At 44.0% G+C, this 23,460-nt stretch overlaps 1 protein-coding gene across 13 annotated transcripts in view; it reads right to left on the bottom strand.

Annotated features, from left to right (window-relative positions):
* BTRC (beta-transducin repeat containing E3 ubiquitin protein ligase) overlaps positions 1-23,460 on the bottom strand; it is a 173,703-nt gene that overhangs the window by 39,275 nt on the left and 110,968 nt on the right. For all 13 annotated transcript variants that reach the window (XM_075072930.1, XM_075072929.1, XM_075072928.1 and 10 more), the window contains one exon: positions 2,327-2,558. In XM_075072930.1, the coding sequence (XP_074929031.1) occupies positions 2,327-2,558 (232 nt within the window). The remainder of the gene's footprint in view (positions 1-2,326; positions 2,559-23,460) is intronic.

Here is a 23,460-nt window from a genome sequence, read left to right as displayed (position 1 = left end):
GGTAATGGACTCAATGGGCTTCCCATGAATGGTAAAGTGCTCAACTGATGCCGCCTCGGGACTGGACAGCAAGTGGATGTCCCAGCTCCATCCCACAAATCAGAAGAATCACGGTGATTGTCTCCACTCCACCTGCAAAAGAAGGCTGAATCTCTCCAATCTCTGGAGTGGTTCTGCAGTCCAGAGGACCTGAGGAAGGAGAATGATCTCTCTTCCCCCTGCGGGAGGCAGGAGAGTCTGGTCAAGGAACACTGGCTCGCTCTGGTTCCAAAGTTGTCTGAGAGGCTGAACGATCCATGTGGGTTTCCAGTGCGAAAGCGGGCCTCATGGCCAGCTCCAGAAGGTGTTGCTTGAGGCGCAAGTCCCTCACCACCTCTGTTCTTGAATGATTTGCAGATGAAGTATCTTTCTTTAATGTGCCCTTCTCCCAGGAGCAACAAGTACCATATGTGGGGGTCACTGCTGGGAACAGCCACCCCAAACAATGGACAATAGTTACACCTTGGTGAGGGGATATTTATTCTGACTCCTATAAACTAAAAACATAAGTAATGTTAAACTAACTTACTATATAGACAACAAAATCCGAGAGAGACTGAGATGGACAAGTGTGAAGGAAATACCACACGAAGTGCTCTGACTTTACTCAGGAGTGGCGAGAAGGAACGGAGCAGGGGTTGGAGGAGCACTACCCTTAAATAGCCTGGGGAGGGGCTAAGAGACACAGGGCGTGGGTGCTGCCCCTAAGGATACCACTAGACAAAGTTCTCCAGCTTGGGTGCGCCAGGCACACTCACACCTGAATGGAAAACACGTCTGCACCCACTCAAAGAAAATTTTTTAAATCCCTTCTGAAATGACTTCTGCTACTTCCCAAAGCTTTCCAGAAAAAGATCCCAAGGGTGAGATTAATGGGTGAAATATGAGGTGAATTTGTTTGGCTTTGATGAAGTTGGGCAGAGAAAGTCTGAAAAAAATTGGGTTTATAACAGAAAGTGAGCGTGCTTCAATCTTTATAATGGAAAGGCAAATGCCTCTTCAAATCGATCCCTATGTCTGTGTAACAGAAGAGTTCCACACATTATAATGCTGCTCTGGTACATGGGATTATTGCCATTAGACTTCTAAAAACTAACACCACAAAAACACACTTAGCTCAACAAAGATTTTTTTCAAGGTCTACCAGAGCCATTTGATTATGAAGCAGTTATAATTTATAAAATCCCATGAATCTTTGTATTTAATTTCCTAGCAACACTCCCATGATGGCTTTATTCTTTATAAGATCCACAATTAAAAAACAAACATGTTTTCTCCGTCTTCAGCTCTAGAATTTAAGTATCATGTGGAACAATCCCATTAGAAGTCAAATGTTTGGAAAGAAGGAGCATGTAGGAATGAGCAGCTCTTCAAAGGTCTGCACAGGATAAACAATTTGCGAGAGAAATTCTTCCAAACAATTTTCTCTTCAGCTAAATGTTCAGAGTCATCAACAAAGATGGCAACACATTTTATTTAATTCCATCAGAGACTCAGGAACCAAGCCAAATGAATTATAATACACTAACGTCTATGGAGGTGTGATCTAATGGTCTGAGAATGCGACAGAAAGCCAGCATTCTAAAGCTGGTTCTGATACTGTCTTGCTGCATAACCTTGGACAAGTCACTTACCACACCATGTCTCCCCATCTGTAAAACAGGGAAAATAATTGTACCTCCCTTACAGGGGTGCTGACAGAATTGTTTATTCAGTGCTTTCATCTGCTGAGGTACTTCTGTGACTTCCATTCACCACAGTATCCAAGCATGTAGCTGAGGCCAATGTCCTCAGAGGAAAAGCACTATGGAATTATCACATCCACTCTCTATCCTGATATGTTGCTCACTGTAGGTAATTAATGTTCAAATCAGTGGCTACAGGAAAATATTTTATTAATAAAAAGTGGTCAAAATTCTGAATAAAAAATCGCAAGGGAAAACCAGAGATGATAAAAGGTAGTTACAATTTTTAAAATTCTGCAATTCAGACACTGTTACTGTCTTAATGACAATCAGGGTGCTCTGTTTTCTGTGTCATGTGCCCTAGACATTTGGTAAAATCTTCCATTTATTTCAATCAAAAGGGTAGAGATATTGAGTGAAGTGTTCCTACTACTGTGCACTTCTACAGAGCCTTTCATTCACAATCTGCCGCTATCTACTTTGCAAAACTTCTCCCTGAAGAACACTCTCCCCCAGGGAAGGCCCACTGTCACAGGAAGCCAAATGCCATAGCTATTTCAAAGACAACATGGCAGATCCTTCCCCCAACTGGGTGGAAATACCTGGAAGTGCAGTGATGAAGTCCCTCTGTAACATAGGTTTGAGGTATGAGTTTATATGTCCGTGCTGGTAATGACACATCTGGGAGATGAGATGTTCCACAAACTCCACTTGGTCAGACTCGGACCACTGTTCAAAATACTTGACGCACAGCTCCTTCTCTTTCTCATAGCTTGCAGACAGCTTCCTTTGTTTGGGCACAATCATGCTGGAAGTGCCATTGGCAAGTTTTGTCTTGAAAGGAAAGAAGAAAACATGAAATAAAGCTTGGGACGCTAACATTCCATTATACAAAAGTTAGCTGAGTCTGCATATCCCATTTGCTGCTGTCAGTCTGCAAGTGGCCACAGAAACGTGTAACCTTGGAGGACAGTACAGTTCATGCTGGAGCTGCACACAAAGGACTATGGCTAGATTGGAGAACAAGAATGGCAGCTTAATATAAACACATTTTAGTTACACTTTACACATAGTAAAATGCTGACAGATTCCTAATTTGCCATTATCAGCTACTTTATTGCACCACAGAAGACTGCATTTGTATTTGTTTCTCTTCTAAAGTATTTGCTTTAGGGCTACAATGGATTGCTGCTAAAATTAATAGAAAATACATGAGATGGATAAGAAACTGCACAATGATCATTTAAATAATACACACAGTATACAGTAAAATTTGTTAAAGAAACACCCCAACATCTGGTGCTCATCTGTACTTCATGCAAAGAATCAAATACTAAACTTTATAGTCACTGTTAATATTTCGCCAGAAGGTCTCAACATAGTTTGATTTTGAAGAAGGGCTCTCAGGGACAGGAGAAAACAGACTCTAAGCTTAAAAGCAAGATGCATGGAAGTTTTGTTTTTAATGATTTAACTGGAAGAAAAGCACACGTATTGCACCACGAGCACATCCCAAGCCAAATTAGCTGTAAACTGGGAAATCTATGTTTTCGCATGCTGGTTACTAAATAGCTTTTATTAAATACTAAACTAAGAGAATGTCTATTTATTTTTAGGATTCTGCCCCAACTAAAAAATAAAAATAAAAATAGAATCTAAAGCTAAGTACAATGGTCATACATTTAACCAAGACAAGTTTTAAAGGGACATTGTCAAGATATATCCATGTACCAATGAACTTTGATAAGTCTCTTTTTAGTAATCTGCAAACCTGATAATTCTCACTGAAAGCTGGTGTCATAGCAAAACTTTAATAACCGACGACACTGTAATGACAGTTTACATTATTAGACCATTTCTTTTACAAAAACGCTCTGGTCTACACTTGCTACTGCATTATGAATTATCAGTTAAAACCAAATTGCACCTATCATAATAAATACAAGTTATATTTTGTGATGCAGTATTTCAGTTTCACTTAATGCACGTTGTGGTACAGCAAGTAACACAATTAATGATATTTTAGTCAATCTAAAAGAAAATAACCAGACTGTACATGCTGCACACATAGTTCTTACCTAACGGGAAGATACATAGTACCTGTTTACTGGGAGGAAGGATCAGTGGAAAGATGTTAGGTGATTTGCTATAGAAAGTGCCTGCCAAAGCTAGGACAAGACCTCCGGAACTCCTAGGTCCCAGGCTTGTACCCCAGATCACACCTCCCTGTTCACCTAAAATCCTTACCTGTGATACCTCCACCTTGGATCACCAAAAGTGACAGAATGCTTTAAAATCTACTTCATTTTTCACAATCTGTTTTCTGTATATTTATACACAAGACACCAGAACCTAAATATTGTGCCTAAATTACCTGCCAGGGTCTCTAACAGAGGTGGCTGGATAGATTTTCTTACAAAACTGCCATGGTAAGTAGCAGCCGTTTTAAAAAAAAGTATATTCTGCCTCTGTATTATGGTTGAATTAACTCTGATTTTCTGAGACTATAGCACAGTAGAAGGATATCAGACTGCATCATTGCTCAGCTTTGCATCACAAGCAAGCTGGTCTGCAAGACTCGTTTTGTTTCCTTTCTCATTTCCCTCAAAATGGAGCCAAGAGTCCTCAAACACTGGGGAATGTTTCTGGGAGCATTCAGCAAGGATCATCCAAGATGGCCAATAGCTGGTGGCAGAGTTGCAAACTAATGGCAGAGTATAAAATCTGTGTACTATGGTTTTATATTCACTCATCTTGTAGATAATAGTATCCCATAAATGGGATATTTGGAGGGAGGAGAAACACACACACTTCTGGACTATCTGTTTATACAGAGAATGCTGACACCTCTGAGGCAACTGTGGGAATGAACTCCATGGCGTGAAAGGTTGGATTTTTCCTGGCAATGGCATGGCATACAAAGATTAAGGATGGGCTGTACTGAACATCAGCCTTGAGGGACTCTGGCTGTTTTTACTGCAGTTTAGCTGTTTGCAAAACAGAAAAACCCATGAAATGCTGGAGATAGTTGACAAATGGTGTATTTTACAAGCCTGACCTCATTTCATTTCTCATTTCATTTGCTGCACAGCCAATCTTACAGCAGGCTATCTCAATAGAGCATGGGTTTTAAACCTGTATCTTCTGCCTTTTGTTTCCTCCTTTCAGTGAGAAGAGTCACTATTTGCTAGAGCACTAAATGCCTTCTTCTCTGTTACAATCAAGAGCTCCTCCAGAAGAGGCAGTGCTGTCAGATACATGGAGAATAAAATGAAGTTAAATATTCATACAAATGTACCACCCAAAAAGATTTTCAGCCCAGAGCCTTCTACTGTGTGTTGGGATGAAGATGTATTACCTGCCTCACTATCAAAAGTAACCACAGACAACTGGAACCACAAACAATTACTGCACATTACCCAAAGAAGATGCATCTGTGTATGACATGGGAAAGCACTCAAACTTAGCCCAAGAGGAGCAGATCACAGCCCTCCACTTTTTTCTTCTTCCCTCCCAGGTTCTAATGTGGAGGCATGACCTTGGAGACTACAGGTGCCACCATTCAGCGCTTAATTTGGATCTGAGCAACCTGGGACCTGTAGCTTCTGTGAATGGCACCTTTATACTTGGAGAGGTCTATTTCATTTTTGAGATGGCATGACCAGCACTGAACACAAAATACTCAAGATGGTGAAGGCATTCTATCAATTCTAGTCACATCTCCTGGCACCGAATAGATCATTTTAGTAATCTGTCCATAACTACAAGCTCTTCTTCAGGCCTGAAGAAGTGGTCAGACATTCAAGCCCAAAGAAGAGCTTTGTGGAGCTCGAAAGCTCGTCCCTCTCTCTCACCAACAGAAGTCGGTCCAATAAAAGATATTACCTCACCCACCTCATCTCTCTCATATCCTGGGACAAACATAGCTACAATAACATTGCAAGCAACAATTACAAGGCCATTTTTCTGAGTGGCTACAATTAACAGAGGCTATTTGTATGCATGAGGAGGTAGGAGAGAACTAATATAATAAAGGACTTAAGTCTAAATAATAGCTTACATCTACAAGAAGGGGCAACATTTCAGTATGGATAAACACAGGTTGGATAAGTCTAAATGTGTGTGAACAAAACAAAAATAACCACGGTATGACCTGGTTGGACCACAAACATAATAACAGAGGTTGTTTTAATGTATAGATGGGGCTTATGGGTCCTTCCACAGTACGGGAAAAGCCAAATGCCAGCACAACTCTCAGCTACTATTACAGGCATCCATGTTTTTCCAGCCACACCAGCCTTTTTTTTTTTCAGAAGGGTTGTAACACAGATGTCTCTTACTCACGGCAGAAAACCATGACAGAGCTCTTTGTGTGTACAGACTGACTCAACCGTAAGCTCCTTGTGGAACAGTCCCCTCTCTAGCAAAGTGTGGATGCTCCAAACACCCAACAACTAGCTCTACAAGAAATGCACCTTCCTGTCTGTGAAGCTCTAAAAAGGTTCAGAGAAAAAAGACGGTTACTCACCTTTGTAACTGTTGTTCTTCGAGATGTGTTGCTCATATCCATTCCAGTAGGCGTACGTGCCGCGCGTGCACGCTCGTCGGAAGACTTTTACCCTAGCAACTCCAGCGGGCCGGCAGGTCGCCCCCTAGAGTGGCGCCGCCATAGCGGCTGATATATACCCCTGCCGGCCCACCCGCTCCCCAGTTCCTTCTTACTGCCGTGTCGGTCGTTGGAACTGTGGAGCGCGGCATAGCTGTCCTCCATGTTCCTAGCTTCTCCTTGTTCATTGTGTTTTCTAGTTCTATTTGTAATTCTAGTTGTAGTTAGTGAAGTTTAGATTAGTTGTAGTTAATAGTTCTTGTTGTATATAGTTAGCGGGCTTTGGGCTCTAGCCCTCCCCCGTGCCTGGCGCCAGGCTCATGCCTGGTTCGCCGGGGTTCAAGCCGTGCTCGGCCTGCAAGAAGCCGATGCCCACTAGTGATCCCCACGACGCCTGCCTAAAGTGCCTTGGGGAATTGCATATCTCTGAGAAGTGCCGAATTTGCAAGGCCTTCCGACCAAGAACCAAAAAGGAGCGAGATCAGCACCTAAAGACTCTGCTAATGGAAGCGGCGCTTGACCCTTCGTCCTCGGCACCTGTCATAAGTAGATAGGTAAGGGTTAATTTTCTTTTACCTGTAAAGGGTGAACAAAGGTGGAACCAAACACCTGACCAGAGGACCAATCAGAGACCTGGATTTTTTTTAAAGTCTGGGAGGGAACTGGAAACTCGGGTCTTTTGTTTCCTCGTTGGTAATAAACAAGCTTTTCCTTCTAATCCATCTCTTTCAAATATTCTACTATCAAGTGAGAGTACAAAGGCCAAAGTAATGCGGCTGTGATGTGCTTTGATTTGTATTTACATGGCATGTTGACTTTGCTGGACTGGTTTAATTGGGCTAGCTTTGAAATCAAACTGTTTATTCATATTTTCTTATAACCATTCCCTGTATTGAGCTTCTTAAATGCAGTATTATGTTCTGTATTTTTTCTTTCTTTATATAAAGTTTTCTTTTTTAAAACTTGTGGGAGTTTCTTTTCCTAGTGAAGGTAAAGGGGAGAGGAATTTCTGTGCCGAAGCTCCTGTTATATTCGTGACAGGCGGGGGGGGAGGGAAAGCCCAAGCTCTGTGTCTTACTTCCTATTGTCTGGTGGGAAAGGCTTATGGACAAAGGAGGGGTGAATCTCTTTGATGAGCTACTAGTTTGAATGCATAGCCTCGGGAAGCTAGATTGCCTCTCTGGTTGTATTCAAGGGAATAGGACAGACATCGACCGGCTAACCCAGGAAGTGGGAGGAGCTGGGGGATGAGACTAGAGGAGACCAGGGGCTCTGGGTCTGAGGGGTCCCCCAAGGAAGGTTGGGAACTGAGGGGGCCGAAACCTGGAAAACTTCGGCTGGTGGCAGCGAGATAAGATCCAAGCTGGTAGTGAGCTTGGGGGAGTTCATTGTAAGCACCCAGATTGTGGACGCTAAGGTTCAGATTTGGGACAGACGTTTACCACAGCACCGAGTGCCGCCTCGGCTCCGGCACCGGACCACTCCGGGACCGCGAAAACGCCGTGGCACCGTCCTTCTCCGGCGCCTGGCACCGGGAAAAGACCGTCAACGTCCTCCACCCCGGCTAAGCAGGCTCGGACGGACGAAAATAAAACTATGCACCAAGTTTCTCACGTGAGTTTCTTTACAGCCAAAGGGGAGGGAAAGGCATTCCATGATATTCCAGCGTTAACATGTCTTAGTCACTTACGTGGGCACAAAACAGCATCAGGGGCCATGCATTCTTTGGTTCTCAAACTCAAAATACTGTGTGTTGCCTATTTGCAGTTGCATCTTATCCTAACTAACTATGTGCACCACCAGTGCTGGTAAACTCGCTGATCTAGACAGAGCCACCTTAACAGCGTTTTTGGATGGGACCTACCGAAGGGGAGGGGAAAAAAAGACATAATGTTTAATTATAAGAAATGATTGAAATAGGCACAGACATACCCCGGATGCCTCTGCACTGCAGCAAGCTCTAAACTTGTTATCGTTAATGGTTTAAATTTCACTGTGCTAATCATTTCAGGACACAAGCCTTTCTTGATAATCTAATGAATTATTCCAACATCCTTCAGCAAAAAAAATCCTCCTTGACAGCACTAATTACAAGACGTTTTCCCAGTGCTTATGTAAAATATGACAGAGCAGCAGCTTAGGGAATTGCAGAAAACTGCTTCTAATTTCCACTGAGAAACTGACAAACACCTCTCTTTCATCTCTCCCAGCTCTCAAGTAAGATTTAACTTTCTCATTTAGTTAATTACCGAGTGAGGATCATCATTTTCCTGGATCGGAGCGGCTCAGAGCCTTTATCGTGTTAACTTGTGAACTTGATCGATGGCTGCTGCTAAAACTTAATAACTTCACCCCCTGGCAAATTGTAAGATAAATATAATAGGAGAAACTCTGACAGTAAAAACCTGCCAGAAACGAGCGCTGTGTTTATGTTTCTTTGCAGGCAGCAAAAAAACAACCGACAGCTTATTACTGGGTGCGTGTTACTTATATTTAAAAGACTCCAGGCAGTTAACTTTCTGCGTACTGTTCAAACTTTGCTCACAAGATAAAAGACACCGGGGAAAATCAAAGCAGTGGCATAACAGAAAAAGGTACCGTGGGTGGGTGGGGAGTGTTGAGGGGCAGATGGGGGAACAGAGAAAGGGTAGCAAACAACGTTGAAAGGAAAGTCACAGCCGTGTGCATATTCTGAAATATAGTTCAAGTTAAGCAATTAAAATAAAATCTAATGAATCTAGACAAGTAACAATTAAACAGCAGTATATGTGATGCCCAAATATTCTGGAGCACTTTAGAAGCTGGGTGGCAAAGGCAGAGGAATTCAATGGTGCAGCTAGAGCAGCAAGATGTCTCTCTCTTCAGAGTTCTAGATCTGGAGAAGACACTGTCAGCTCAACAATTCCAGCACTGTTGGGTTTTCATGCCACCTCGTGGCCACGAAATCATTTGCCCATAACCACATACCACTCAATGCATGCTGACATACTGGAGCAATGGAAGTGCTGAGCTGCAGCACTGAATGTGCCCAGATGCCCCCCATGTAACCCCTAAACTAGTAAGAACTATCACTTTAAAATCAGGCTGGGAAGGTGGTTTGCTTGGGCGGCCTAACAGCAGCGCACAGCAAAGCCAGCAGGACACCCAGGCCCAAGCCCCATGGCTTGTCTCTTCCTCCTTGGGCTAGTAGGCTCCGCCAGAGGATGGATATGTTTTGAAGTCACTTCCCAGTAACCTCTCAAACTGCATTGTTTTGAGGATGTGGAAGGAGGATGCCCAAGAGCAGCCTGGGAGCATAGGTGTAACATGGGGACCTGTAGGGCTCAGCCAGAAATTAACAATCTACCTCTTCAAACAAAAAATGGGATTTTCTGAAGGATGGGGCTGGAAGAGGCAGGACTCCGTCCAGTAAAACCATCCCCACATAAGAGGGATTAGCATAAAGAACCAAGGGCCAATGACAGCAGAAGGCCACCCACTTCTCATGATGCCCTCTTCTGCTGGAACTTGTTTTTCCTCTATTTGACTTGACAGAACTCAAAGCTACAACACCAGGTCATTAAACAAGTCAGTCCATTTACTTTTATTTTAAAAGCTCAATTTAGAAGCTACCCATTTCGTCTGCCTCCATCTCGCACAACAGATTCCATGAAAGTTAACCGTTAATTTAGTACATACATGGGCTCACTTGTCATGTACTGAATTAGTGTTTCCACACTGCAAAGCTCACTGAACCATTTTCAAAACCCAACACAACCCAGGAGCAGATCGCCACCATCATGTCTGAGTCAAAAGAAAGCCCCACAAAGAGGAGCCAGGATTTTATTTCCAGGAGGAAATTAAAAAAAAAACAAAACTGAAATGAACAGCCCCCCGGATACCCTAAGAAGTAACAATTTTGCCTGCACTTGGTTGTTAGCTGCTTGCTCACATCCGGCTTCTAATTTCACAGCAGCAAATTCGGTGGAAAAAAAAAAAGACACATTTAGATGAAAGGTCAGTGGAATGAAGTCCAGGCTGCTGTGCTTCATGAGATCCTGTGGGGGCAACAGTTCTCAGAGGTACCATCTAACTACATACAATACGTTCTTGGGCTGAAGGGTGCCTGGCTAAGGACTTCACCTCCAGATCAGAGGAATGACACTTAGAGATGTGGTTGCATTCTTCTGGGACCAGAGAAAGCTGCAGGCACCACAGATGTAATGTGCTGAATCTCTCCAGGGACTGGGGAGGGCAAGACTGAGCCATGCACGCTTGCACACCTGCTATACAAAGAACAGCAATAACAATGCTGGCTGGAGAAGAAGCTCCTCTCCCACACTGCTAAAAAGTAAACAGCAACAGGGAGGGCAGATGAAAAACTGTTCTTTTAAGCTAATACTTAGTGTTTCAGACAGACTAATAAAGTTTAATTGTCTGGAATCTGGTGACTCTTATTGTATACCTTTCCTTTGATATAGGTCTCACATCTGGATTTTAAATGTTGATAAAACCACCAAAATAAAATTTCTGTGCTGGGAGAAATGGAAGTGAATGGGGAGTTTTCCTCCTACCTTAACTGTAAATTTGGTCATTCTCACAGGATTCCTCTGAAAATAACTGGGACTGGTGAGGAAACATCTTGTGATGGTGGCACCTGGACAATGCTGGCATATGCCACACTTCCCCAGGTTGAAAAACACAAGTTACTGGGAGCAAAATAGACCAGTAGCATTAACAACCCTCTTCTCTTCCCTATAAACACCGAGAATCCATGCTAGAAATAACCAAATCCCACACATACTTTAGAGGCACTCTCAGGCAGGTAAAGAGCGACTTTCTAATTAGTTAAACAGAAACACTTCCCCTTTCGCATACGTTACCTGACCCAGCTTCGGACAGCTGGGACTACTACATATTACTACTGTTAAGGGAAAGCAGCAATATGTACATTATTACTTGGAGAACAATCTACTGAAGTCAGCCTTTACCAGTAGCAGCAAAGGGCTCATTAATGGTATGGCAAGGGGTAGGCTATGCTCCAAACAGCAGTTTCCTAGAACAGCCACTTGTAAACACATCCACTACTGACTGAGTGGCAGTTCCCTTTATGCATGTTACTGAAGAGTTTCCTTCTTCCCTCGTGTACTCCCTTAACCCAGACAGAAGTCACCAGGAAACAGTGTACTGGAGAGCAGGCCAATGGGAATCATTTAAAACGAGACTGGACAACACATTAAAAGAGGGGGTGACCTAACAGGGCTAATGTCCATGCCTGGGTGCACCGGATAAAAGCCTCATGATATCTGGAACATCTTGGTCTTGTCAAGGGAAAGCTTTAATACGGTCTCTGAGATACTTGGCTATTTCCCCCCATAGTTTACTCAGGAGAGCACAGCTCAGACGTGGAATTACTTTTCACTGATTTTCCTGCTTTGGAACACTTTTTGCAATGATGAAGCACAAAGAATTTAAGTGACTTGCCCATGGTCACACAGAGTTAGTGGCCCATCTAGGATTAGAGGCCAAGATACTCCAGAGCCTTTTAAACATCAGATAATCCCAGGTTTCCCCATTTTATAGAACAAACAAAAACAGCTGTGGGGTTAGGGGAAAACTGCACGACTCCTCATCCACATTTCCTTCCACTGCAAACATGCTCCTACAAGTTGCTCAGTGAAATTCATTCCCTTACCTACTCCTGAAATGGCCAGTTAATTCAGTTAGCTGCAGGAACAGCTCACATTCACCTGCACATTAGCCAGCTTAAGTTTCTCTTCTCTGCTCATGTTACTCCCACTCTGTTTAGTCATAGGTGGCACCAAGTGATGTCTCCACCCTGCTGTGAGCAGCATGTAGCACTTGTTTGAGTTGGACAAACAGGGAGGGAAGATGCAAACACACACCTGAGAAATGGGGATGAAAAGGAGGGATGGTGGGAACTATGCTGGGGCAACTGCACAGGGAGCATGGAGCTTGGTTGACCATCTACCATACCACTGTATGGGTGGCTCCAACATAAAAAGGCTGGGAATTATTGTTGTATGATTTCAGATCAAAGTTGGTCAACGGGCTATGGTCAAAATCTGTATGGGTTCATCTCTCTGCCTTTCATCATCCACCAGATGAGGCCAACTAACTGCTATCTACCAGCATACATGGTATCTTGCTTGTTCAGTCATTCTGCTGACTTTACCACTCATGTCTCAGGATTATGTAGGACTAGACACACCCTTTCCTTGATAGAGGATGGTGTGGGCTCTGGCCTCCAAATGTGTGGGCAAAGAAAATTCTCCCACGTCCCCTATATCTTTACAGAGGAATACGTTGGCCCAGGATATGTCAGATCACAAAAGAATTAAAGACTAGGCAAGAAGAGCATGTAGACTGTAGCTCTATGGTAAGCAAGGAAGAAGCGTAGATGGTGAGAAAGGCTGGGAATGAATCGATTCCAGTCATCAGCAAGCATCTCTTTCCAGAGTATTCCATCCATGACACAACCAGACATGATGACTGAAGAGGGCTCCCTCCATCACCATCCTCGTTTATTATTTGCATTGCTGTAGGTCTAAGAGTCATGGTCCCAGACCAGGATCCCATTGTGCTGCGTGCTGTACAACAGAACAAAAAGATGGCCCCCGCCCCAGAGTTTACAATTTAAGCGATAAAGCCAGTGAGTCCTTGGAGTCCCCCTCACACAGCTAAAACAATAAGCAACCTCTGTTCCCAACCAGAAAATCTTACAGATCTCTCCTAACTCTGGTCCAGAGAGTCACACATTTCCCTGTATTCCTGGACTCCTGTCTTTTCACTACAAATAAATCAAGACACTCCGAAGCAGAGGATGTAGTTACCATACCAGAGTTATACATACCTCAAGACAGTCAGTCAAACTGAGATAGCTTGAGTGCAACTGCATGTAACAGAATCAAACTGGACGAGAAGGGACCTCTTAGCTCCCACTCAGTCCCTCCCCGGTAGTCAGTGCAGGATTATTCATCATATTCTATTGTCTAGGATTATGTTCAGCCTAGATCAGGAGATCTGTCAGACTGCGCAACAGGCTCCATTCTGGAAGTCTGTCGTCTCTAACTCAGCCTACACTTTTCTTTTCTAGATTTCACCCCGTTCCTCCTAGTTATACTCCCTTGTACCAAGAGTAATAGGATTAAATTAAGTCATGAAGCTCATCAAATCCATGTGAGAAGTCATCCATCCCAGGCAGTAAGGTGGTGCCTTATGTCCTAAAACAAGAGGGCTGGTATCTCTCATGCATTTTTATCCTGTCTCGTGCAACTCTACGTGTTGTTATTCACAAGAATTGTTAATCTTTTCTTTCAAAATCTATCATGGTATTTGGCTAAACATCTTAAGGTAGCATATTCCAAAGGTTCATTATGTATTGAGTCAGGTAGCATTTCCTTTTATCAGTATGAAATTTGTTGCCTTTTAATGTCATTGGATGAGCTCTTGTTCTTGTATTGTAAGAATGAGTAAACAGAACCATTCAATTTACCTTCTCTACACTATTCATTTGAATACCTCCTTTATCCTATCGTCTCTCCCTTGTTTCTTCTGTGTCTTGGGGCAGTTAATGCATTACACCTGGCAGCATCGTATTAGAGAACACACTGTTTGCCTCTCCTTTCCTAGGAAGAGCAATATGTAGGGCCCTAGCAAATTCACAGCCCATTTTGGTCATTTGCATGGTCATTTGATTTTAAAAATCGTCGATCTCATGATTTCAGCTATTTAAATCTGAAACGTCATAGTGTTGTAACTGTAGGGATCTTGACCCAAAAGAAGTTGAGGGTGTGTTTGCAGTACTGCTACTCGTACTTCTGCGCTACCGCTACCTTCAGAGCTGGGCAGCTGAAGAGCAGTGGCTGCTGGCTAGGAACCCAGCTCTGAAGGCAGCGTTGCCGCCAGCAGCAGCTCAGAAGTGAGGTGGTACGAAATGGTAATGCCTGCTGCCTGCAGAGCTGGGTCCTCAGACAGCAGCTGCTACTCTCTGGCCAGACCCCCCCTAAAATAACCTTGCAACCCCTTTTGGGTCAGGACCCCTAATCTGAGAAACACTGCTCTCCCCCATGAAATCGGCACAGTATAAGGTAAAAGCACACAAAAGACCAGATTGCATGAGGAGAGTCTAGATTGCATGGTTCGGGATGCATTTTTCATGGCAGGGAATTTGGTAGCACCCTGGCAATATGGGATCTGTCTTGGGAAAGATACACAGAACTTTCTGATACAAAACAAAATTAAACATTAAGTGAATCCAGCTTTTGCTGCCAGCGAGCCAGCTAGATAAAAATAAGGCACAGTTCCTACACTGGTCCTCTGAACAAGGCTAGAGCTCCCTCTAGCACTCTCACATTAGAATAGCCACAGCCACAGCTGCGACAATTTGGTGATGCCCACAGCGAGCTGCAAGGTTGCTGTTTTTAATTTTAATTGGCTTTAAGTGTTGCTGGCACATGAATAATTAATAGGCTGCCCGACTAGTTTCTCTGAAGTTCAGGCAAAACAAATGACAGAGGAGAATTCCTCCTAAAAGTAAAGAGGTTAAAAATACTCAGCTTGCTATCAGAGGTCCAGGAGCGCATTTTCAATCCTGTGATTCGGGGCTGTTCAACGATCTGTTTTGATCACATCAGCCATGTGCATCATGCAAATAGTTACTTAAAAAAAATATCAGATAATTAAAAACTTTAATTTTCCCTACTGGGAAGGCATACTAGTTATCACCTATTCTCTTCTCACGGGCTACCAATCATCCTCCACAGGTTGATGGCAGGTCACCTACAGTTCAGGAATGGTTTCCAAATTAGGTGCTTCCGTTTCAACACTGAGCTTTAAGTAGCTTGGCGTAAGTGGGACTAGGAAGGTACAAGCATATTACATTTAATTCTGTACATGGAAATAGCTAACGACAGGAACAAAAGCAGATCTTTCTAGTCAGAGGCTACTATTTATTGATCACTGATAATCTCCATGCTCATGATACGGTGCAGCAACCCGGGGCAGGGACTGGGAGTCAGGTCTCCTGAGTTATACTCCCACGTCTGCCACTGACTTGCTGTTTGGCCTGGGACAATCACTTCACCTCTCCTTGCTTCAGCTGTCTGTTAAATAGCCATGACATCAAACAATTTATCTCACAAGCAGATAAGTAGTACTCAGGTGAAAGGTGCTCCCACCAGAAGGGCATGCATCACCAAACTACAGTTCACGCCCCCTCCCCTTTCCCCCCCAAAGTGGGCATCTTCCCCTCAAGCACTACAAACCAATTAGGTACACTGATATTTTTGTTCTTAAGAACCATCTATGAAGGCTTCCAAACTCTACCTAATGGCATGTCCTAGACTATCTGAACATTTTATTGAAATTACAACTATACTTTGCAGTCAATCTGCTGAATCATGCCAACCATTTAAGCAGTCTTTAAAGCTAGGACCAAAACCCCAAAGTAAAAAAAACAACACTTTTGTTGCTGAAGTTTCCTGACTTTTTCTGAAAGACACATTGTATCCTGACAACTGCCTTAAAATCAATACAAACATGAAGCCAGCTAACAAATTCTCGAGTCCAAAGAAGTGCCCTAGAGAGGGTTCACTTCAGTAAAAGTCACCTTACTTATCATAGTAGGTTCAATATTTAACCACCAGGGGACTTGCTGAATTTTGGAAGTTAGTGATTAATATTACTGCCATTCAGAGATATAGCAAAGGTGATAAATATAACAGGATGCATTAGGATAACCACAACAACATTTTTCTTTTCTTTTTTCTGAGAATCTGATGGAGTGAGAAAGACTGATTGAAAATAATAACTAAAGCCAAGTACACTATGGCAGCAGTTCTCAGTCAGGGGCCCAGGACTCCCTAGGGGGCCACGAGTAGGTTTCAGGGGGGCCTTGCCTCCAAGCAGGGCCAGCATTAGACTTGCTAGAGCCCAGGGCAGAAAGCCGAAGTCCCACTGCATGGGGCTGAAACCTGAGCAATATAGCTTACGGGGGGACCCTGTGGTGTGGGGGCCCAGGCAATTGCCCTGCTCGCTACCCCCTAACGCCGGCCCTGACTTGTATATGCTGAAAACAAGTTATTGCGGCACAGGTGAGCCGTGGAGTTTTTATAGCATGTTGGGGGGTGGGAGAAGGGAGGGAGGAAGAGGTGCCTCCAAAAAACAGATTGAGAACTGTACTCTGGGATGCTGCACAGAAATCATTAAAACTTCCTCACCCTACCCTGTAAATGCCCCTCAGTCTGGACTGATAGTTCTGATATTCTAGATCCAGGCTCCCGTCATACACTCCTGCCACTGCACCTATAATGCTGAGACACACAACTGCAGGATGTGGCATAGTCTATCTCTTGGGAGGGCACAAATTCCTCTCTCATTACTCATGTTCACGAGAGATCTTGTTGGATCCTTGACTGCTTCTATATATCCAGACAGCAACAGTGCATTTCCCATCCACTCTTGGCAAGGAAGTTACAGCCTTTCTTTCTGGATGTGGCTTTTGCCAGAGTTATCCTCACCTTTTGTTGCCTCTGGATTGAGTTAGTGCAACGTGCTTTGCTGGGGGCTACACAGGCAGAGATGAATTGAAAGCTGCAGGTGGTGCAGAAACCTGCTTGTCTGTGGTTTTTTCCCATAGCAGTTGAGGTCAGCTGGGAGCTGACAGTTCCTAAGATGTGCTTGGTTTGGGAGGGACAAAATCATTCTCAGTGAAGGACTCAACTCCCGAATTTTCTCCTCTCTTGGCCCTAGAGAGTCCAAGTTAGCTGCAGCACGCCGTGAAGGTCAAAGATCATCTGCTTATCCAAGCTTTAGGGAAGGGGGACGCTTTACTATTATTTAGGTTGAGAGAGACAAGGGAGGGGAGGTAATGTCTTTTATTGGATCAACTTTCTTTGTTGGCAGGTACAAAGATTTTGAGCTACACAGAGCCTTTCCTCAGACCTGAAAAACGGCTCTGTTTAGCTCGACAGCTTGTACCTTCCGCCAAGAGAAGTTGGCCCAACGAAAGATAGTCTCTCTGCTACCTTGTCTCTCTCATATCCTGGGAACAAAGCAGTGCTGCTAAAAGTTATTTAGGTTGTTTGACTGAAACTGGCTTATCAGCTGTGTGATGTTGTTTTTATTTTATTATAAGTGAAATTAGAGCTTGTGTTTGAAAGGTGCATTATATAAAACATGAAAAACGATACTGGGCTGCTCCAATTTGGGCTGAACAAAGCTCCACCAATGCATCTCAACCCTTCCCTGCAACAGCCCTACTATTCCTACATTCGACTCCAAGCCATTCTGCTAATGAACATCAGGCCTGTCCAGCAACACCCTTCCTGACCCATACCTGGACCTCCATGCAGCTCTAAGAGTGTGTCTTGACTTATAGTACCCCCTTCTAGTCAAGTCTTCAAATCTGTTAATTGCGTTAAATTACATGTGAGGGTTCAGTATTGTGACGAATGTCTTCAATGAAACATTAAACTCCAAGCTCATCTCCATCTGTGATCTAAGCTAATTTTGAAACCCAGATCTCAAACAATGATGCATTAACTTACTGTGCAGCCTAATCATGTTTGGTTTCTCCTAAGACAGAATTCAGATGGTAGTAAAGTGCTTCTCTTGCAATCCACTTAAGGGTTGGGACAGTAAATCATGATCTAGAATGGGAGTGACAGGCCTAAATTAACATGATAAAAGAGCAATCTGATTCTACTTTTCAGTTCACACATTCCACCACTCAATTTTGTAAAATCCAGAGGTTTAAAAAAAACCACTGGCATTAATTAAACAACAGTTTTATTACCTACAACCAAAGCCTTACAAGGAGGGCTTATCAGACAGCTCTGCTAAGAAATTACAAGCCTCACTCAATTAACAATTTAACTTTTTGTGGTCTTGCTGCTAATTGAGGTATTTTTCATTTTTATTTGCTCCTAAATGAATATTATATAGGAGAGCTCAGTCCAAGTATAAAAGCAACCAGGGGAATTAACAGAAAAACTTGAGGTCAGAAGAATTCATGCTGAAATATTTTAATCATTGACTGATATTTCAACGGACTTCTTAATATGTTAATAGTCTGTGCCTTCAGAAGCAATGGGCAGCTCTCAGGCCATTGGGAAGTGTGCCCAGCTGAAAGCAGAACTGAACTTGCGTGTACAGCGAGGATGTTTTTGCTATTACGCCTCACAAATCCAGTGAATTTTTTTTTTTTTTTTTTTACCAGAAGACCAAATTTCTCTGTGGATACACCGAGCAAATAGCCTATATTCTATTGTATTCAGGAGTCAAACTCTCCATCTCTACCTAGGAGAAACAGCAGCTTTACATTGCTCCACAGTTTTTTTTAACCCTTGAAGATCCCAAAGTACTTGATAGGTTGAACACATAGGAACTACTTCAACGCTAAGAGTGTGGAATGTGATTTCACTACCCAGTGTTTTTAGGAATGCTTAAAAAGTATACCTGTACTTACCTGACAATTGCCCTTCTTAAAAGGCTAAGATTCACAGATCCACACAAGGGACACTTCAGTGCCTGCTTGCAGTTTTGAGGCAGGACTACAGCTGTCAGTCACTGGCAGCAAGGGAATGCCCTGCTCCCTAAAACATCCTTCTTCTGAGACAACTTCTATACGTTGGCTATTCAATTCTACTTCCAAAATTACTGATTACTTTAAATATACTTTGAGGTAAATATATTATTTATCTTAACTGCAGAGCATGAGACATTCCCCATAATGAAATAAACCCACATTTTTGACTGTATTTCCATCTGGATGATCTATTTGTCTTCAGCACGGACCAAATCAGTGGACTTCATTACTCAAATAAAGGAAATGTTCCTATTCTTCACTGGGCTAAGGTCCACAGATTTTCACTGCATGTAAGCCTTGGGGAGAGGGATGGGGAGCAGGATCATCCTTTAAATATGGACATCCAAAGGAGGTATTATATATACTCCACCTTTCAATGGCCAGAGACTTGACCTTTTTGCTTTGGCAGTCTTCTAAATCCACATTAAAGTCCACCTGGAGGAACTCAAGGCATGTTTCACTTGTTTAACCTAGTAGTTACAATATGGTGCAGTAGAACAAGTTCTATCTGTTGACATCTTTTTAGGGTCCATGAGAGTGACAATCACTTAATCCATGTGCCCTTCTGAACTGTTTCGTCCTGGATAGAGGGTTGTTTTTTGTACTGGAAGACATTCACTATAAGCCCAAGACATAAGAAAGCCCAGTGGTTAATCAGGACTGAAAACCACAGGCTCTTCAGCCACAAATGCATAAACAGTAATACTGCTATTCCCTTATTCCAATCTTTGGTACAGTCCTGTGGAGTAGCTGAATAGGTGGGATAGCATATAATAGACCATTACCCAGCTTTGTACGGTCAACACCTCACATCCCAGGTCCTGACATACTCAGAAGGCACAAGACACTTCGTTCGTGCTTTTTGATACAGAGTCAAGCACCAACTCATCGAACTGACATGATGAGTGAGGATATTTCTGGATGCAGGCTCCACTCTGCTAATCCAACATCTACCACGTAAGCTTGGTGCTCCACTCCCTCTCAATGGGAAGTACACGTAAAGTTAGGAAACTTTGCCCCACCCAGCAGAGGAGAAAAATTAATCTCCTCAGTGGGGTAGGGATGATCACATTTTTCCTAGTTTATTTATGAAAATCCAACAGACAGATTGACCACCACAACAAGAACAAGTCTGTTATCCATGGACGGAACTCCCCACTTTACCCCTTTCTATTGCATGGGATTCACACTGACAAGACATGGATTTGCATTTTCCATGAAGGCTCTGGCCTAGGTCATTTGGCAGATCCCCCCTCCCCGCAGGAAGTCTGTTATAAAGGTGGCAACGGCGAGAGAGAGCTTGGCCTAAAGGCAACTTGCCGTACACTCAGCAGGCATGCTACCAATGCCAGTGTCCACTATGACAATTTGGGGAATCTCGCTGAACAAGTAATGAATTCTGTATGAGATTATGTATGGCTGAGCTGGTCCCATTTGGATGGGGATGGGAGGAACAGAGCTCAGTTCACAGAGCCATCCAAGCTCCCCAGTGAGGCACTCAATGTGGGGGAGCAGGGGACACAGATCCATCCTTTTACCTCTGGCTTTTCTTGGCCTAACTCCCTCCCTGATGCCTCTAGGCACACCAGCTGCTACAAACACCTCCAAAGGGGAGGAGGAGCCGAGGAGACGTAACTGCCTAAAGGCAAATGCAGCCCTGCAGCACGGCTGGGCATCAGACACTTTTTTTTGACTGACATTTTGGCTCAGTAACTGGAAATCGAGCACGGAATTTCCCTCAGGAAAGCTTTGCAGCAGCAAGGGCTGGGAGAGCTAGTGACTGACAGGTCTGCTTCTGCCCCAACCTGCAAGCAGGCTGAAGTACCCATTGCAGCTGATCTGCGGACCACAGCATGATGAAGAATGACTGGTTAATAAATAATAATAGTAACACCAACCAGCTCTTAGATAGTGGCTTTCATCAGTAAATCTCAATGCACTTTACAAAGGGGAGCAGTATCACTATTCCCATTTTCCAGGGGTGAAATGAAGGCACAGAACAGTGAAGAGACTCACCCAAGGTCACCCAGCAGGCAGGTGGCAGGGCTGGGAGTAGAACATAAGCTGCCTAAGCCTCAGTCCAGTATTCTGCCCACTAGATCACACTGCCAGTAACCATGGCGCTTCAAGATAATTTAGTTTGTTTGGATCCCATGCATCTCTAGCTGTATCCATCTGGGCTGCACATGTGCCCTGGGACGACTCCTGCTCCCATCTGAGGGCTTAAAGGGCAAAGCAGCCCAACTCTCCCTCAGTTCCCTTGCAATTCGAAACCAGTGGAAGCTGAGGAGACCAGAGCTTGAAGACGGGAAGAACCCATGCTCCAGTGATGATGAGGAAGAAATGTCTTGTAAGAGTGATGCTGATGTGACTGGCACTCTTGGCTCCAGGGTCTGTATCAGCAGATATTTTGGCACTGGTGGATGACCCGATTCTCTCCGAGTTGTCCACAGTCATCACTGATGATGAAAGGGGCAGTCCCAGAGCCAGGCTCAGTGCTGGCGTTAGGCTGCATGTTCTCCCAGTTGCTTGACTCTTCACAGGGCCTGATGGATTTCTTTCCAGAGGCTCTGCATTGCCTGTTTTTATGGAAGGACACTCAGGTTTGCCTTGAGTCTCTGCCTCTGTGCTTAGAACGGTCCCTGTCAGTGCCAGTGATACCAGTCAGCTCTGTGTTCTGGGGAACCAGGGTGCAGCGTCCAGCCTGACTCATGAAAGACACTCCCCATCCCAGCCTCTGCTTAAACCAAAACCCATCAGAGGAAAACACTTGCAGAGAGCAGTGAAGGGCGTTGGGAGACACACCTAGACCCCTCCTGACAAGGACTAAGACATCTCCATTAGCAATACAGAATGAAGAACAGAGAACTCCCCTAGCCTCCTCTGCATGAAAGATTGGACAGGAAGACATCTCAATTTGCATACAGGATGGAGAAGAGAGAACCATATTGAACTCTGGGACCAGAAAAAGCAGGGAAGAACTGCATCATGGGAATCTTTGCTCCAGATGCTAATGAACCCGCCTGCCCACACCCAGCTCAGCAGTTATCAGACCAATTCTAGTAATGAATCCTTGATTGGTATCCAAAATACTGAAGCAGCTTAGCTGCATTGTGAGCTCCCTGGAAGAAAACACCACCACTAGCCAAGAGTGATTAGCTCCTATTGTCTAGCCTAAAGAAAACCCTTGAGTCATCAATTTACCCATAAACAAATCTAGTGTTCTACCTTGAACCACTGTTGTTTCTCTACAAGAATCCTTACTCATTCTCCAGTCAGTGTTCTGATGCTTAGATCCAAACTATGCATTGGTTCCACTGGGACTGCATCTTCTCCCGACTGATCGTGCTGGGGGCTCTGCCTGTCTCCAGCACTCAGGACCCTGAGCTACCACCATCACCTGGGAACCCAGACCAGTTCAAGCCTCATGGAATGGGTGAGATCCCCCTCTTTCTCTCTCTCTGTTTTCCTTTCTACCTTAGGTATTAACCTTTAATAATGTAAATTATGATGGTTTAGACTCTCCGTGTGTAGTGATCACTAGTATTCAATAAATAACTTGTACGGTTAAGTTGGTTGCTTCTCTCTCTCTTGCTGAACTTTACTCTTTTGTGTTTTTAGCTTCCCCCATTCACGCTACAGCAATGCTTCTTTTACCTAAGCTAAAGATCCCTGCAGCGCCAAAAATACTGTGGGGTTTGCTCATCAAGTAGGTTAGTGCCAGTACAACTGTGTTGTTAGAATGGCGATAGGGACGCACTGAATCTGGGATGCATAAGGGTGGCAGCTTGAAATCGCTGCTTGACTCAGTTCATGGAGCCCAGGGGCATATAAGGAGAGGCAACTTACAAGTGCTGCTTCATCCAGCCCACCGAATCCAGAGACATATAAGGCGGGTCAGCATGACAGTGCTGATTGACCCGGTCTGCTCAGACTTGGTGTGTACGTGTATATCCGGTTCTGGTACTGGAGAAACCCAGCCCTAGGGAACCCAGGGCCTGCAGGAGAGCTCAGTTGGGAGGGGACTTGCAGAAGGGAGAAGTAGAGCTCCATATGAACACACAAGCAGTACATTGACAGAATTACAGAATCGCCTACCCCAGAAGAGTAACCCGAATAAATGAGCGTACCCAAAGTAACGGGCATATCTGGTAACACTGGACTTTGACATCGTAGTGTCTGTTTTGCTGCTCCCCTACAGATGGCATCTTTGGTGCTGGTGCTAATTCCTGTCTCTGTGCATGCTTTTCGGTGGACGGAGCACTAGACGATGCTGGCTTGTCCACTAGCAGGATCCTGACGCTTCTCTCCTCAGGATCTGTTGAGACCTGTGTGTATTGTTACAGAATGTGGAGTTTGAGCCTGGCATCTCACACGTCTTGGCATAAAATGGCAGGCAGGCAAAATATCTGCTAGCTCTGTAAGATTCCCCTAAACAGAAAAGGGCACCTACTGCGTCCCTCTTTAAGAGAGCTAATCCATCTATGGACAGGGCTTGAAGCCTGCGGCTGTTGAGTCTGCCATATTAATGAGGCCTACAT

This window comes from Chelonoidis abingdonii, chromosome 16, assembly GCF_003597395.2.
Source record: "Chelonoidis abingdonii isolate Lonesome George chromosome 16, CheloAbing_2.0, whole genome shotgun sequence".
Taxonomy (NCBI): domain Eukaryota; kingdom Metazoa; phylum Chordata; order Testudines; family Testudinidae; genus Chelonoidis; species Chelonoidis abingdonii.
The sequence above is the reverse complement of the archived record's forward strand: the minus strand, read 5'-3'. Positions and strand labels throughout refer to the sequence as shown.